The 16,753-nt window shown below is 44.5% G+C and overlaps 1 protein-coding gene across 1 annotated transcript in view; it reads right to left on the reverse strand.

Moving 5' to 3' along the window:
• Positions 1-88: 88 nt before the first annotated feature.
• Positions 89-16,753, reverse strand: part of LOC120057134 (transcription initiation factor TFIID subunit 1-like) — a 54,050-nt gene continuing 37,385 nt past the window's right edge. The window contains exons 25-39 of the mRNA XM_039005574.1: positions 12,831-13,038; positions 12,503-12,668; positions 11,966-12,177; positions 5,521-5,629; positions 5,310-5,408; positions 5,002-5,179; positions 4,830-4,897; positions 4,530-4,652; positions 4,016-4,108; positions 3,146-3,298; positions 2,909-3,025; positions 1,874-1,969; positions 1,525-1,741; positions 1,160-1,334; positions 89-1,029 (exon numbers count right to left, since the gene is read on the reverse strand). Coding sequence (XP_038861502.1) covers positions 807-1,029; positions 1,160-1,334; positions 1,525-1,741; positions 1,874-1,969; positions 2,909-3,025; positions 3,146-3,298; positions 4,016-4,108; positions 4,530-4,652; positions 4,830-4,897; positions 5,002-5,179; positions 5,310-5,408; positions 5,521-5,629; positions 11,966-12,177; positions 12,503-12,668; positions 12,831-13,038 — 2,237 coding nt within the window. The 3' untranslated portion in view covers positions 89-806. The remainder of the gene's footprint in view (positions 1,030-1,159; positions 1,335-1,524; positions 1,742-1,873; positions 1,970-2,908; positions 3,026-3,145; positions 3,299-4,015; positions 4,109-4,529; positions 4,653-4,829; positions 4,898-5,001; positions 5,180-5,309; positions 5,409-5,520; positions 5,630-11,965; positions 12,178-12,502; positions 12,669-12,830; positions 13,039-16,753) is intronic.

Below are 16,753 nucleotides of genomic sequence, written 5' to 3' on the forward strand. Positions count from 1 at the left end.
ACACAGCATAACACGAAAGGACAACTTCAACGTGGTTACATCAGATACAGCTAACATTTATCCCCAAAAACAAACAATGAAAAGATGATGGTCTTATCTCTGGTTTTTATTTAGGATCTCCTTGGAAGTTTGAGTTTCCTAGTAACAGTGCTGGAAACATCTCAAATGCCTGACAATCCAGGCTGCAATCATAATAGTTAATGGGGAATAACAGTATTTTTCTATCACTCAACCCAGTGTCTCAAGACAAAAGGTTGAGATGAGACCTGGCACTGAAAACAAACAATTGTCAAAGCTGACTATTGAAATATCTTCATTTTGGCCAAAGTTCTGCACAACCATAAAATAAAATGTTATTCAATTGTAAAAAAATATATACATGTGTCGGTACACTGAAAAGAGCATAACCAGTAGAAAACATTGACTTAAAGCATCAACTCCAATTTAATCCTGCCACAATATTGATCTCACAGGAGTTTATCATAGAGACTTCATAGGTGTGGTAATGACTGGACAGCAAACAGTCTTAACTATCATTGGGGGATTGACTGACATGAGATAAAGTTATGATGACAGTACGTGCATGTAATTCAGCCTGCAAGTTTAAGGTGTATTCATTTAGTGAGCCTGAACTCACGTGTATGGATGTGGATCTGTCTGTTATAATGATTGTAGAGCACAATTGCGTCTTTAAGTGTGTGTGTGTGTGTGTGTGTGTGTGTGTGTGTGTGTGTGTGTGTGTGTGTGTGTGTGTGTGTGTGTGTGTGTGTGTGCGTGTGTGCGTGTGTGTGTGGTGGAACACTTCTCTAGTTGTCTGAGTCCATGTCACTGTCACCCCCGATGGACCTGAACTCTTCACTGTCCTCCTCATCCTCACTCAGCTGCACCTGGGAAAGCACACTGGGACCTCTCCTCCGAGCTGCCTCCTCATCTTCCTCCTCTTCCTCACTCATGCCGTAGCCCTCTCCATTGCCCATGCTGGAGGTCTGGGTCTGGGTCTGACCCTCCGGCTCCTCATAGCTCCCATAACTATGGGGAAGGGGGAGAGAAAGAGAGGGATGGGTAAAGTATGGGTTAATAGGGCCCAAGAGCCAAACAACGATGCAAATCCACCATGTACATAATGTCGGCCATGGTGGTTGACGGCTCCGTGTTGTACCTGACATTACTGTCCTCCAGGTGGGTCTCATCCGGCACATCTTCCCCGTATGACATCATGCTGTCGTCCTGCTCCAGGCCCATGCGGGCCGTCTCTTGGTGAGGTCTGGGAGGGGGCGGGGGACGCACTTCCACCTCTCTGTCTGAGTCACTGCCACTCTCTGACAGGTGGATCGCTAAAGTGGGACAGGGCCGGATACACCATTAGAACCTCATATCTCACATACAGTCTGTAGTGTCCTACAGATATCCCCAAATCATAGGATGTAGGTTTTAATTAACCTTGATGAACTTCTTAATGTAAATTTAATCTCTATTTATAATCTCACTCCATCCTATGACAATCTCCACCCTAGTGCGACTCACAGGAGAACGGGTTATCTCCCTCCTCTTCGCTGGCGTCATCCTCTCCGTCTGACATGAGCAGGTCCTGGTACAGCACGCTGGCATGGGCTGGCCGACTGGTGCCTTCATCCTCTTCATAATCATCATCATTGTGGCCCTGCAGTCGTCTGCGGGGCGGCGGCAACAGCATCTCCTCTTCATCATCCTCATCCTCCAGGTCTCCCTCACCATCCTCAGCCTGGGGAACAGTCATCATCATCAAAAGGACTAGTTAGACTGATCTACAAACAGTGTCCAAATACGTAATCCCTCCCTTTCAAAATCCATCCACTCTAAACCCCATATTGTTTCTCCACGATCAGAGTCTTACAGGAGCTGGTGTCTTGGGCTTGCAGTCATACTCCTCCTCCTCGAAGCCCTCGATGTCCACGTCCGACTCCTCCTCTCCTAGTCTTCTATGACGACCCTGGAGACACACAGAGAAGTTAAGCAACACTGACAGAGACAGGAGGGATATTTCTGGGGAAAGACAGAGTGATGACTTGTGAAGCAATAGAGAGGATGGCTGAAAATGGATAATTGTCAGGGCAAACAGAACACTAGTATGACAAGCAGTCACAATTAGGAGCAAAAGTAACACACAAGCAAAACAGGCAGACACATGAACCAAATGAGTTATGGGGAGGAACCATCTTTGTCTTAGGAATAAAATGCACAAAGGGATCTTGGAATGGCTCCTAGCTAGGAGGAGCATGCACCAGTCAGGTGGGAATGGAGAGGGAAGAACTGGAAGGAGACGACCAGGTGAATGTGCAAGGAGGAACGGAGGGATGGGAGGCGAGAGGGTGGTTAAAGGAGAGGTCATCCCTGGATGAGACAGACGCCGTTATACTCCTGGGGGATCTCTCCGTACCTTCCCTAACCCCCTCTTCTCTGGAACAGTCATAAGAGATGCCTTAACCTCAGAGAAGAGTCTGGTCTCTCTGTGCAGGCTCACAGAGGCACTGCTGTCAAACACATCGGCAGGCTGCACACACACACACGCACACGCGCACACACACACACAGGAAAGAGGGAGGAGAAAAGATAACCACAGGGTAGGAAGGATAGCATAGAGTTTAAGATATGCAGAGGCTATAGAAACAGCTACTAAATTGCAGTGCTAAAGAGGAACTACGAGGCAGAGAAAGACTAGAATGTGAAGAGGCTATGTAATAGAGAGACTACAGCAGACAGAGGTTAAAAAGTAGGTCCTTGGAGAGGAGTTGCATTCCCCAACTCTGGAGCATGTGAGGGTTGAGTTGAGGTACATTATTTGGTGACTGGGGGTGATAGGGATGTAAGAGCCCATTGGTTGTATCTGGCTGGTTTCTGGCCCATACTTATGGGACAGGAACATTGCTACCTGTGATGTGTAGGTTCCAGGAGTCATGGGGTCCAGGCTATCCAGGTCTGCTGCATCCAGAGCTGCCTCTTTAGCTGTGGAGATGTCCTTCTCCAGCTGGGTCAGGTGCTCATCATACTGGAGAGATATCAAGCAACAATCAAATTATCCTTATTGGAGGATCATAAACATGATTCGTCATTTGACAAAGTATAAAGAGTTTCATTATATCCCTCTCTCGCTGTTTCATACACACACCTCTGCCAGGGTCTGCTTGCACACGTTGACTATCTCCAGGGCCGTCTTGGTGTAAGGACTGTCTGGACCGTTATACTTGACACTGTTGGTGTGGACCAGGCTGACGTCAAACAGGAACACATCCCGGTTCTGGTACTTGTGTTTGGATATGTTCTGTTGGACCACAGCACACAGAGAGACTTTTAAATAACATAAATGATTATATTACACATATTACCATCTACCACATTCTGTAATATATTCTGTATATTACATATACACTGAGTGTACAAAACATTAAGAACACCTTCCTAATATTGATTTGCACCCCCCTTTTGACCTCAGAACAACTTCAGAACAGGGTCGCTGGGCCATGTTGATTCTTCCCACAGTTCTGTCAAGTTGGCTGGATGTCCTTCGGGTGGTGGACCATTCTTGACACACACAGGGAACTGTTGAGCGTGAAAAACCCAGCAGCGTTGCTGTTCTTGACACAAACCAGTGCACCTGGCACCTACTACCATACCCCGTTCAAAGGCACTTCAATCTTTTGTCTTGCCCATTCACCCTCTGAATGGAACACACACACAATCCTGTCTCAATTGTCTCAAGGCTTAAAAATAATTATATAACGTGTCTCCTCCCCTTCATCTACACTGATTGAAGTGGATTTAACAAGTAACATCACTAAGGGATCATAGCTTTCACCTGGATTCACCTGGTGAGTCTGTCATGGACAGAGCAGGTGTTCTTAATGTTTTGTACACTCAGTGTATAATCATCTACGACATATAGGTTTGATCCATCTTGGCATGGAAGGATCCAAAAGGTGTCTTTGTTGTGGTTTTCCTCAAAGCTGACACTGAAGTCCACTTCCCCTAACTAACTCACCTTGCGGACATTCTCCAGGTCCATGGGTTGGACTATCACTTTGTAGTAATCTGGAACAAACTTCTTGTTGACTGGATGGTGGAACGGCCAAGACTGAAAAGGGGATAGAGACAGAGAAAGGACAGTTATAACATCATCCAACTGAGTGCTTGATTGAAGTTTTGCCACAATTGTCAATATTTTAATATATTAAAAATATATATTTTATTGTCACATACACCGGATAGGTGCAGTGAAATGTGTTTTTACAGGGTCAGCCATAGAAGTACGGCACCCCTAAAGCAAATTAGCGTTAAGTGCCTTGCTCAAGGGCACATCTACATATTTGTCAACTTGTTGGCTCGGGTATTCGAACCAGCGACCTTTTGGTTTCTGGCCCAACGCTCTAACCACTAGGCATTTGTTAAGGGCAAAGAAAAGACTACTCAGTAAAATGACTTAGACACAGAGAAAATACTAATAGCAGATATTCCGAAAGAAAGTAGAAACCCTGATGACGGGTGGCTCCACTCACGTCAGGCACGGCCATCATCTTCTGAGTGACGATGTTGTCCAGGATGAAGGAGAAGGCTACCTGGTCGTCATCGTCCAGCAGGGGGTTGATAGCTTTCTCCAGTCTCACCAGCCTGTCTTCCTTCTGCAAAGGACAAAGGAATTTCCCCCTTTAATAATAAACAAGTACTATTATTGAAGGCCACTTCCATTGTGTTCCAAGAGTTGCTGAACATTTGCCTCCTTCTGCAAACAGAGCAGCAGACTTTGGGCGGTGTCCAAAATGGCACCAATCCAGGAATTCATCAGCGTTCACACGTACCTCTTTCAGTTTCTCATCACAAAGGTCCAGCATTGTCTGCGCCACCTGGGTTATTGGATGTTTGGCACCTGAATACACAAAAACAATTACCGTCTCAATAAGTTACATAACGGTCGCACAGAGTCCAATATTACAGTCATTCTCTAAGGCTTCAAGTGGTTTAAAGTTGTACCATTGTATGTGGCGCTGTTCTTGATAATGAGCTCCACGTTCTCTCTGAACTCCTCCCGGGAGGGGTATACACGCTTACGCACATTCTCCCGTAGCGTCTGCAGATCCATGGGACGAGGGATGACCTTATAGTAGTCCTTCACCACCTTGGCATTGACCGGCGTGTGGAAGGGGTATGTCTGTGACGAGGTAAAGACAACACAATTGTGTGTGAGTGAGTGAGAGAGACTATAAAATGGTCAGAGGAATATAGGCAGTCTGTCTGTCTGTCTGTAAGCAGTGAATTGTGTGAATGTGTGTGTATCTTACATTAGGGTGATCCCGCATGTCGTTGATGACGCTCTCCAGGACTGAGGACAGAGTGACCATGGGGTCAGTGCGTCGGCGGTGGATGGATTTGTGGGGCCTCTGTGAGTGGACGACAAGTAACAACAAAACAACAATCACAATGTTAAAGATTTCTAGACCATGCTTGAACTGAATATACAACAACAGTCAATATAGTGACAACTAGGCTCACATTGAGGTAGTCACAGTGTACAGTGGTTCCCACACGTCTCTTCTTCTTGGGGGGAAGATGCTGTTTGGGGAACTTCAGCACCAGAGACTTCCTTCGCACCTCATCAGCACTGGAAGAGGAGACAATATGGTCCTTTACACAGCAGCATGATATATCACAAACTTTAGCTAGATTTCCATCCAATTTGCGACAGATTTCCATGTGAATATTCAAAAATCTTCATAAAACAATATGCACATTTTTCCACCAGAGATGGGTTTCCATCAAACTGACTTTTTGCGGATAAAAGGATGTGTGTGATGAGGTAGTACACAAAGAGCCGGGCAGCCCTATACGCTCACTACGCAAGTTGAGTAGGGCCCCGCAAATTACGGAAGGGCCCGCCTCCCCCTCGTGTCAAAGAGGGTGTCAATGTTTACAACTTGGATGAGAGGATGAAGCGGAACTATCCTTCTGGTCATGAAGAGAGAGAAACAAAACACAATGAGAGTGAATTGCGGGAACAGCGATCAGGTAAACATGTGTTCTCTCCTCTCCAAGTTTGATGTCAGCAAATAACAGTAACGTTAAGTTGATCTGCTAGCTTGCAGTGTATCTCCCTCTCGTCTGTCTGTCTTGCTAACCTAACTGGGCAGTGCATCTCTTGGTCTGTCAGTGTCTTGCTTGCTTGCCAGCCACTTCCAGGGCTGTGTTCTGTGACTTTGTGCCTGACAAAAGTGACAGTGAAATACAACTATTTATTACGTTTGATAAACGCCAACGGGCAATGGTGTTTATAAATTGTAGCTCGGAAAAGATAACCGCGTCGCGTGTTAATATGCGCGTGCACGAAATGAAACTCGCGCTTTCCAGCAGCAACCTCTGTGGGGTCCATCCAGACAATATATGGGCGTGATGGCACTCCTCATAGGCACACATCATTTTAAAACAAGACAATGATTATCTAGTCTCTCAGTCAAGGTTTAGTTACAACTCTGGACTAATGCAAGAAGAAAAGCAATGGATTGACCTTGACTATTGATTTATATATTGAATTTAAAATGGTGATTAGCTAGGCATAGTGGGCAGTATGGATCTCAGTAAATAATAACCATCAAGTATTCAGCCAAGCCAGAGTATAAAAATAATTCTATATTTGAAAATGTATAAATGGAAATCTGGGGGAGCCAGTTTAAATGGGCCTGATGCAGCTGATAAATTAATAATAGTATTGTTATCTATAATCTACAGGTGCTATGCTTAAGTTTGTCAGTAGAGGAGATGCTGGATCATCAGCCAGTACAAGCACAGACTCAGTTGATCCACATCCAACCTCAGCCAGTACTAACACAGACCCAGTACATCAGCCTCAGCCAGTACTAACACAGACCCAGTACATCAGCCTCAGCCAGTACTAACACAGACCCAGTACAGCCGTCTTCAGCCAGTACTAACACAGACCCAGTACAGCCGTCTTCAGCCAGTACTAAAACAGACCCAGTACAGCTGGCCTCAGCCAGTACTAACACAGACCCAGTACAGCTGGCCTCAGCCAGTACTAACACAGACCCAGTACAGCTGGCCTCAGCCAGTACTAACACAGACCCAGTACAGCCGTCTTCAGCCAGTACTAACACAGACCCAGTACAGCCGTCTTCAGCAAGTACTAACACAGACCCAGTACAGCCGTCTTCAGCAAGTACTAACACAGACCCAGTACAGCTGGCCTCAGCCAGTACTGACACAGACCCAGTACAGCCGTCTTCAGCCAGTACTAACACAGACCCAGTACAGCCGTCTTCGGCCAGTACTAACACAGACCCAGTACAGCCGTCTTCAGCCAGTACTAACACAGACCCAGTACAGCTGGCCTCAGCCAGTACTAACACAGACCCAGTACAGCCGTCTTCAGCCAGTACTAACACAGACCCAGTACAGCCGTCTTCAGCCAGTACTAACACAGACCCAGTACAGCCGTCTTCAGCAAGTACTAACACAGACCCAGTACAGCTGGCCTCAGCCAGTACTAACACAGACCCAGTACAGCCGTCTTCAGCCAGTACTAACACAGACCCAGTACAGCCGTCTTCAGCCAGTACTAACACAGACCCAGTACAGCCGTCTTCAGCCAGTACTAACACAGACCCAGTACAGCTAGCTTCAGCAAATACTAACACAGACCCAGGTGAAGTACAGGCAGCCTCAGCCAGTACTAGCACAACCAGAGGTGTACAGCCAGCATCAGATACAAGCAGCTCAGACCCTAATAGAACCAAATGACCCAGCAGATTGGCCCCCAGGCTTAATAGAATTTATGAGGACTGAGTTAGTGCGCAGAGGTCCATTCAAACCAGGACTGGATTTTTCTTACCCTAAAGACAAGTCTAGAAGAGGTTTTCCTTCAGGCTTATTACAGAGACAGCTGTCAAACAGGGAAAAGATTACCAGGAGCTGGCTTTCATACTCAATCAAAAACAACGCTGTGTATTGTTCCTGCTGTAAGCTCTTTTCTACAAAAGACTACAAAATAATAAAGGAAGGCGTGAATGACTGGTCAAATATCAACACCATTCTGAAACACCATGAGGGTAGTCCTGAACACACTAACAATATGATTAAGAAGCGAGAACTTGATCAAATCAAACTTTATTTGTCATATGCGTCGAATACAACAAGTGTAGACTTTGCCGTGAAATGCTTACTTACAAGCCCTTAATCAACAGCGCAGTTCAAGAAGTCGGGGACAGACTCTTGACCAGATACAAATGACAATTTTGGAGGCTGAAAGAAAGAGATGGCGGATGTCCTTACACGTTTAGTATCACCCAGTCTCTGGCTGAAAGACACCTAGCATCAGACAAACTCTTCTAACCCGATAATGGAAACTTCCTAAAAGAGGTTGAATTACTGGCAAAATGTTACCCCGTTATGGAAAATCATGTCAGCAAAATGAAAGATGGAGAGACACATGCTCATTACCTTGGGAGGCGCACACAGAATGAGCTGATACAGTTTGTGAGTGACAAGATTCTAGAAGCAATAGTGACTCAAGTAAGAGACTCAAAGTAATTCTCCATTATCTTGAACTGTACACCTGACATTAGTCACCAGGAGCAAATGTCCATTATTCTGAGAAGCGTGGCTTTAAAGGGAAAGCCAGAGATCAAGGAGCACTTCCTCAGCTTTGTGAATGTTGAGGTTACAACATGCTTGAATCTGTCCACGGTCATCTTAGATGAGCTGAAGATTCCATTTGAAGATTGCAGATGGCAAGCTTATGATAATGGGGCCAACATGAAGGGCATGCACCAAGGAGTAAAGCCAGACTGCTCAAAAAACATCCCAGAGTCATTTTCGTCCCATGTGGAGTACATACTCTAAACCTTGTCATTGCAGATGCTGCCAAATCTTCAAAAGATGCCGTTTTTTTTGGGGGGGGGGGCATGTGCAAAAGCTCTTCACCTTCTTTTCAGCTGTCACACAAAGATGGAGTGTTTTGAAGGAACACGTGAACATAACTGTGAAGTCATGGAGTGACACAAGATGGGAGAGTAGGCTCCAAAGTGTTCATGCACTCAGGTAGCAGCATACCACCCTGCATACCACTGCTGGCTTGCTTCTGAAGTTAAGCAGGGTTGGTCCTGGTCAGTCCCTGGATGGGAGATCAGATGCTGCCGGAAGTGGTGTTGGAGGGCCAGTTGGAGGCACTCTTTCCTCTAGTCTAAAAAATATCCCAACGCCCCAGGGCAGTGTAGGGTGCTGTCTTTCAGATGGGATGTTAAACGGGTGTCCTGACTCTCTGAGGTCAATAAAGATCCCATGGCACTTATCGTAAGAGTAGGGGTGTTAACCCCGGTGTCCTGGCTAAATTCCCAATCTGGCCCTCAAACCATCACGGTCACCTAATAATCCCCAGTTTACAATTGGCTCATTCATCCCCCCTCTCCCCTGTAACTATTCCCCAGGTTGTTGCTGTAAATGAGAACGTGTTCTCAGTCAACGTCCCTGGTAAAATAACGGATAAATAAAAAAAAATGTTTTAAAAGGTATCAGGCTTCTGCTGTTCGGGAGGCTTTACTGTAAGCCAGACAGATGATCAACAATTCTGTGTCCAAAGTGGAGGCACTTGCAGAGGAAGTTGGGTCCTACCGCTTCTTGGTATGGTGTGAGATAATGCTCCTCCTCAATGCAAAGGCCTCCCTCACTACATACCGGGAAACTGGATTCTCTGAGGCCTAGCCAAACGCATTTGTGAAGAAATTCATGTGGAGGCTGTTCTGAAAGAGAAGAGACTGAGAAACAGCAAGAGGCATCTGATGAACCAGTGACTGACGCACTGAAAAACCTTGAAGTCAACTACTTCAACATTGTGGTCGACTCTGCTGTGACATCCATGGATGAGAGATTTGAAACACTCAACCAGGTGAAAACCAAATATGGAGTGCTGCTGAACTTCAGCACTGCCTCTCAGATGTCCAGTGAATCTTTAAAGGCTCACTGCATGGAAGTTGAAAACACTCTAACCTTCAGAGATGACTGTGACATCAGTGGAATGGATCTGGCACATGACATTCAGAATTTACCTGATCTGCCATCAGATAAGATGACTGCCTTTGAGCTGCTTTCCTTTCTCTGTGAGAACAACCTGGAGGAACTCTATCCTAACCTTTGGATAGCCCTAAGAATTGCAGTCACCCTACCAGTAACAGTAGCATCGGCAGAGAGGAGCTTTTCAAAATGAAAGCTCATCAAAAGCTACCTGAAGTCTTCCATGTCACAGGAACGTTTGAGTTGTCTGGCCATCATGAGCATAAATCATGACGTGGGGAAACACATGTCTTATGATGACATCATTGATGATTGTTCCTCAAGAAAGTGCAGAAGAACAATATTTTGATGGTAATATTTTAATTCAAACATTCAAATGTTACACACTTAGTAACATTTAAGATTGTATGGCAGAAGTGCATTTGTGTAAATGACTGCTTAACTAACTATGTGACATACTTTCTCAATTTCTTCCAGACAGTCCAGATAGACTGGTGCCCATGCTGAAAATGCCCAGGCTGTAGAGGGAACCTAAGTTAATCACACATCTGTATAGGTTTTATTGTACTATTTTGAGACATATAGCTGTAGCCATAGCCTATAGGCTTATGTTTACATTGTCTATACAAAGCTAATTGTATAATATTGTGAGGACTGGACTAATTACCAGGCAGCAGAGCCAAAGCTCAGTGTTATATTTTATTATTTTCCAAATGTTATATTTTCTACAATTTCTTATTTATGTTAATGTTAATATTCACTTATCTTAAGATTCTATAGAAAATACTCCATTCAATAAATATTGTTTGTATAGGTCTACTTATTCTTAGACTGACAGATGGAGCAAACTGTTTTAAAGGAGGGAGGATTGTAGTGGGAGCACTGGTTTGTCAGGTGTGACTGTGTGGCAGTGGTAAATGGTTTACATGGCTCACAGGTCAGGTAGGAGGGCCCCTTAGCAGCATTTTGCTTAGGGCCCCAGGGAGGTCAGGACCGGCTCGGAGTGCACATACAACTAAATGCCATTAAATTCCCATGTACTGAATGAAAAATACAAGTTAAATGGGTTTCCATCGCATTTTCAACTCTACTGGTTGTCACAAAAACTGTTGCGTTCTATAGAAAATGTGCCTTCCTTGGTCATGGCACATGGTCTCTAGCCAACAGCTCACAGATACAGTGCGGGTAGGCTACCTACATTATGAGATTATTATGGATAAGAGCGATATTATTTGTATTTGTCAAACAGCAGCCAAGCATCGATCATCATCTCACCAGAATAAGACTCTCTCATTGGAAAGGAGCATCACTCTCATCACCGTGCACTTTCATCATAATTTATTTCATCTGTAGCCTAATAAACCTCATGCTTTCCCGAGTCGTAGTGGGAGGACCACACAACATATCATCCACCGCCTGACTCGAAGTTTACTTCTGTATTTTTAATTTTTAATTTTATTGAACCTTTATTTAGGCAAGTCATGATGGTATGATGGTTATAAATAAATACATGCGCATAAAGGCGTTTCTGCCACCATTTCTCGTATAATTAATTTTATAGACACAAAAAGATCCCACCATGTTGAACTAACATATTGTCTGTCAGCATTTATAAAATTGTACCGGCATTTCATGTTCCATCAGCCCGGGTTGTGACTTTTTTAATGTGACAGGTAATTAATCCGCATGAAATGGTTGGATGGAAACGTGGTTATTTAGACAGACGTACAGAGCATAATGGACAGATCTACAGAAGCTCAATTAGCTGTGCAATACCTTTTGGTGCTTCGAAGCTGGCATTACCGACTCAGTAAAAGAGTAAATATAGTAAAAAAGACTTCGGTCACTCTAGTAACATGGAAATATTTCAGTTTAAGTTTCCTTTTCTCCTGAATGTCTAGCCTGTGTGTGTTTGTACCTCTCGATAAGCTGCTTGCCGAGGACGATCTTGGTTCCCTCCACCTTGATGAGTTCCTCGTTGTCGTTGTGGATGACAGTCTTCTCCAGCTCCTCCTCCTGCTCCTCTGTCATGGCAACCGGGTTGGAGGGCGGGGCGTTGGTCTGGTAGTATAGCGGGCAGAACTTGTTGGTTCGCATGTGCCCGATGGCACCGCAAGCTCCGCACTTCAGCTAGGGCAGGGGAGGAAGAAAAAGAGATGTAGTTAACAATCAGACAAATACGCTATATAGGAATGGAAACTGCAACTCACTGCATCACATGGCACAATAACTGCCACATCACATGCAAACACTACATTATCATGTTTATTATAAGCAATATAACATATTGCTACTAAAGGAAAGTATGAAAACAGTGAGGAAGGTTTATCTTGAATTGAATGATCCTATTTTAGAAACAGAGCGGCTCAGCAGGAAAACAGACAGTAGGTTATGGAAAAGCAGGGGAGGATAGTCTTGGAGTTGAATCATTATGGGCTGGCAAGCTTACTTTTACCTTGAGGTCTGGCCTCTCCTTGACCTTCTTGGCCTTCTTCTCCGGGGGGCCCTTGAACCGGTCCTTCTCCTGGTTCCTCTTCAGCCTCCTCAGCTGTTCCTGGATCCTCCTCCGCTCCTTCCTCATCTCCTCTCTGTGTTGCTCGTCAAACACAGCAAACTTTCTTCTGTAGAGGCAGACAGAGACAGGCAGACAGAGACTTAGTGACAGGTTGGACACACACATACTTGGCACAGACACACAGACCGCATACGCAGACACACAGACCGCATGCACAGACACACAGACCGCATGCGCACACAAACACACACCACACAGACGGACTCACATGAACTCATCATCCTTGGTGGTTCTGATCCTGGTGTAGGCGTCTATGACGGAGGGTTTGCGGACCGTCTCACAGCGAACATACTCCTTGCCGTCTTCGTCCCTGAAGGTGCGGTAGATTTTGAGGCGCCGTCCCGTAGCGGACGAGTTCAGGCTGGTGACCGAGGACGTGTCGTCATCTTTATGGGAGCCTGTGGACAAGGCACTGGCTGCAGGGACACACAGAGAGAGATATAAGTTACCCACACACACACCAGGGTTTCCGTTAGCCGGCAATTGCTGGCTTTTGACCGTCCCCCCCCCCCCAAAATTAAAAGCCGATAAATAAAACTGTTTCCAGCCAAAATGACAGGGAGAAAGAAAAATAAATCACATGGCAAAATAATGCTTTTTATTCATTGATGGAAATATATTTGACCGTCATGCTTATAGGGTCTACAGGTTAATTTGCATAATTTTGTGGAATTAAATTGGCCTGTGTGTATTTTTGTTGGTCATCATGTATCTTATTTATCTAACACAACTATCACATGTGCACATTTTAAGCTGGATTTCACCTGCAGCTCCTCAGCTGGTTGCTGATGGAGTAAAACCTTATTTTATCAGCCCATTCATTATGCAACAATTCTAAATGCAATTGTGTGTTAAAAAACGTTTTGGTGCATGACAAAGAGAGCTACTATTTTTATTTCTCAACTGGTAATTAAAGCGCGCCTCTCATTCGCCATTGAAGTGCAGGCAACAGGCTATCAGCCCGTCACCCACCACTTTACAATGTGAGCTAGAGGCAGTATGCATTTTGAAAGCATACTTAATTGTTTGAAACTGGAATGTTATATTTCATATTATGAGGCATATCTTACCTTGCTACAAAGTAGCCTAAAGGCAAAATCCGACCATGGAAACGTGGAGGCAATTATTTTATAAAGACTTCCTAGGCGGCGCGTGATCATACACTGTGATCCATCTACAATGATACAAGAAATGTGTGCATGGAACTCATAGCCTACAGGCCAACGCAGCAGGAGGCCTATAACTTCTATAGCTCTTTCACACTGAGGATTGGTGATTATCGAGGGGGAGATTGTTGGAAAGATTTTTCAAATAGCTTACTGTGAGGAACTAATACTTTTAATATACACTGAGTGTACAAAACATTAAGGACATTTGCTCTTTCCATGACATAAACTGACCAGGAATCCAGGTGAAAGCCTTGATTGTTTATGTGCGCCATTTAGAGGGTGAATGGGCAAGACAAAATATTTCAGTTCCTTTGAATGGGGTATGGTACAGCGGCGGTCGGTGCCGTTGAAGATGAGGGAGGATGATATATTTTTATGAGCATGGCCTTCTTTCTATTACAGTATATTGGATGACTCTCATTCGTATTCCATTCACCCAGCTCAATGTAAAATCGATAGGCTACTACATGATACTCAAATCTTCCCTATACCCATCATGAGGTTGCTACAACCTAGCCTATGAATGACAGTTTACAAAGGTAGGTGCACAGCTCAAGGGAAATTTGAGTAATCAAGGTGACAGACACTGACACAATCCATACCGCCTTGCACAATCCATACCGCCTTACACCCTAGCTGATCTAGGGTGTAATCATTACACCAGTTGCAAACGAGAGTTTCTATTGGACAAATTCAGGTATGATTATCTGTTTTGTTCCGTTTGCTTCCTTAAGAAACGTTTTTCAACAGAATCGTCCGTTCCCTTTATTAGCAGCCACATACAAACAGCATGATCCCTTTGATCATTGGATAATTCCTTCTCGCATCTACACGCTCTCCTCCTCTCACCTTTTCCCTTCGCTTGTGGACTTCAGTGTACAACACATCAGCTGTCTGTGACCAGGCAAAAAAAAACTTTCCAAGCCAATCCTTCATATCATAACCGCTAACCACTATACACAGCCTACATCGTTGTCACCATATTAGCTAACGTCAAGTAAACATAGCTACTAGGATTGACACGTTAGTAAACCCGCTAAAATCATGCAGTACAGTTAGCAAGCAGTTGAGCAGTTATACCGGTGGGCCCCGGTGGGAATAAAATCATAAAACCAAAAGCTTACCTTGACTTGGAAGAGTTCTAGTGTTAGATAGCCATAGCCAGCTAGGTAAGATAGCATCCCTCCGTTTGAGCCGGGTGTTTGAGTAGGCTAAACTATTTAGCTGCATTCGCTAGCTAAGTGAAAAAAGATAGAAATATAGCTAGCTCTCTCTCTCCCTCTCTCTTGCTTGCTTCTCCTTCATTTTTCAATAAATTCATTTGTTCAAAACTGTTCAACTGTCTTGAAGTCAACTACTCACCACATGTAATAATCCTCCTCCTCCTCCTAATAATCCTCCTCCTCATAAGCTAGTTGTAGCTTAAGCTTTCAGTTCTAGATTCATTCTCTGATCCTTTGATTGGGTGGACAACATGTCAGTTCATGCTGCAAGAGCGCAGATCGGTCAGAGGACGTCCACCGGAAGTTGTTATAATTACTGTGTAAGTCTATGGAAGGGGGTGAGAACCACGAACCCCCTAGGTTTTGTATTTACATTTAAAGGTGACGAGGAGGATTATTTAAGATACTGTTTGAAGAGGTAGGGTTTCAGATGTTTTTGGAAGATGGGCAGGGACTCTGCTGTCCTAGCTTCAAGGGGAAGCTGGTTCCACCATTGGGGTGCGAGGACAGAGAAGAGCTTGAATTGGGCTGAGCGGGAGCTGCCCTCCCATAGGGGTAGGAGGGCCAAGAGACCTCCCACCCCTCCCTAAAAAGGATAACTTTTTTAATGTTTCACTATTTTTATGAAATTCAATGAGGAGGATGGTCCTCCCCTTCCTCCTCTGAGGAGCCTCCATTGGTATGGTAGTAGATGTCAGGCGCACCGGTTTGAGTGTGTCAAGAACTGCAACGCTGCTGAGTTTTTCCCGCTCAACAGTTTCATGTGTGTATCAGGAATGGTCCACCACCCAAAGGACATCCAGCCAACGTGACAACGGTGAGAAGCATTGCCGTCAACATGGGCCAGTAACAATGTGGAACGCTATCGACACCTTGTAGAGTCCATGCCCTGATGAATTGAGGCTGTTCTGAGGGCAAAAGTGGGTGCAACTCAATATTAGGAAGGTGTTCATAATGTTTTGTACACTCCGTGTATTATCATTCGCAATGGATGTTAAAAAAAAACACTTTCCTACATTTCTGCGCAGAAGGCCAGGTACTTCTATGCGTACTCAGGCACACTCTCCCTCAACATTATCAGAACAGAGTAACCAGACATGTTCATTGCTCACAAGGAGCAAGCACTCCATGAAATAAACCAAAACCTGTTACTCAAGTGTAGCAGGTGTGAACTCTGTAACCAAATGACAGGGATTAACGGTATTTTTACTACGGGTACTGTATGTAATGAGGAATTGATGAAAAAAAAGGAAAAAAAAAAGGGGGCAAACAATTCACACAATGAAACAACGAATGTGCAACAATTGGCAGGAGACAGCTGACATTCTGGAGGGAGACTCACCTATATCTTCGCCACACACCCCTCCCCTTCTTCTTGTCTCAACATTTTAAATTATACTCAAGACACACTATCTTCACACATATTTTAGATGTTTTTAACTGACAGCCGCAACTCAATAATCAGCTAGGACTATTGCCATGTGCGTTGCCACTAAGCTTGTGATTTGAAACAATCCACAGGATTTAAAAAAAAGAAGCTAATGATCCTTGATTCCTTTGTGGCTAAGTCATGCTTTCTTGTGAAGTATTTAGAATTTTCTTTTCCTTTTCTGTATAGATAGGAGTAATTTCCATTTACTTTCCTATTGGATCCACCGCTATGCCATTTATCTCCTGTTCTATTGGTTTTCATCTCAACTTTCTATTGTTGTCCAGAAGCCAAAGACACCATACTGTAC

The sequence above is a fragment of the Salvelinus namaycush genome, chromosome 12 (genome assembly GCF_016432855.1).
Source record: "Salvelinus namaycush isolate Seneca chromosome 12, SaNama_1.0, whole genome shotgun sequence".
NCBI lineage: Eukaryota > Metazoa > Chordata > Actinopteri > Salmoniformes > Salmonidae > Salvelinus > Salvelinus namaycush.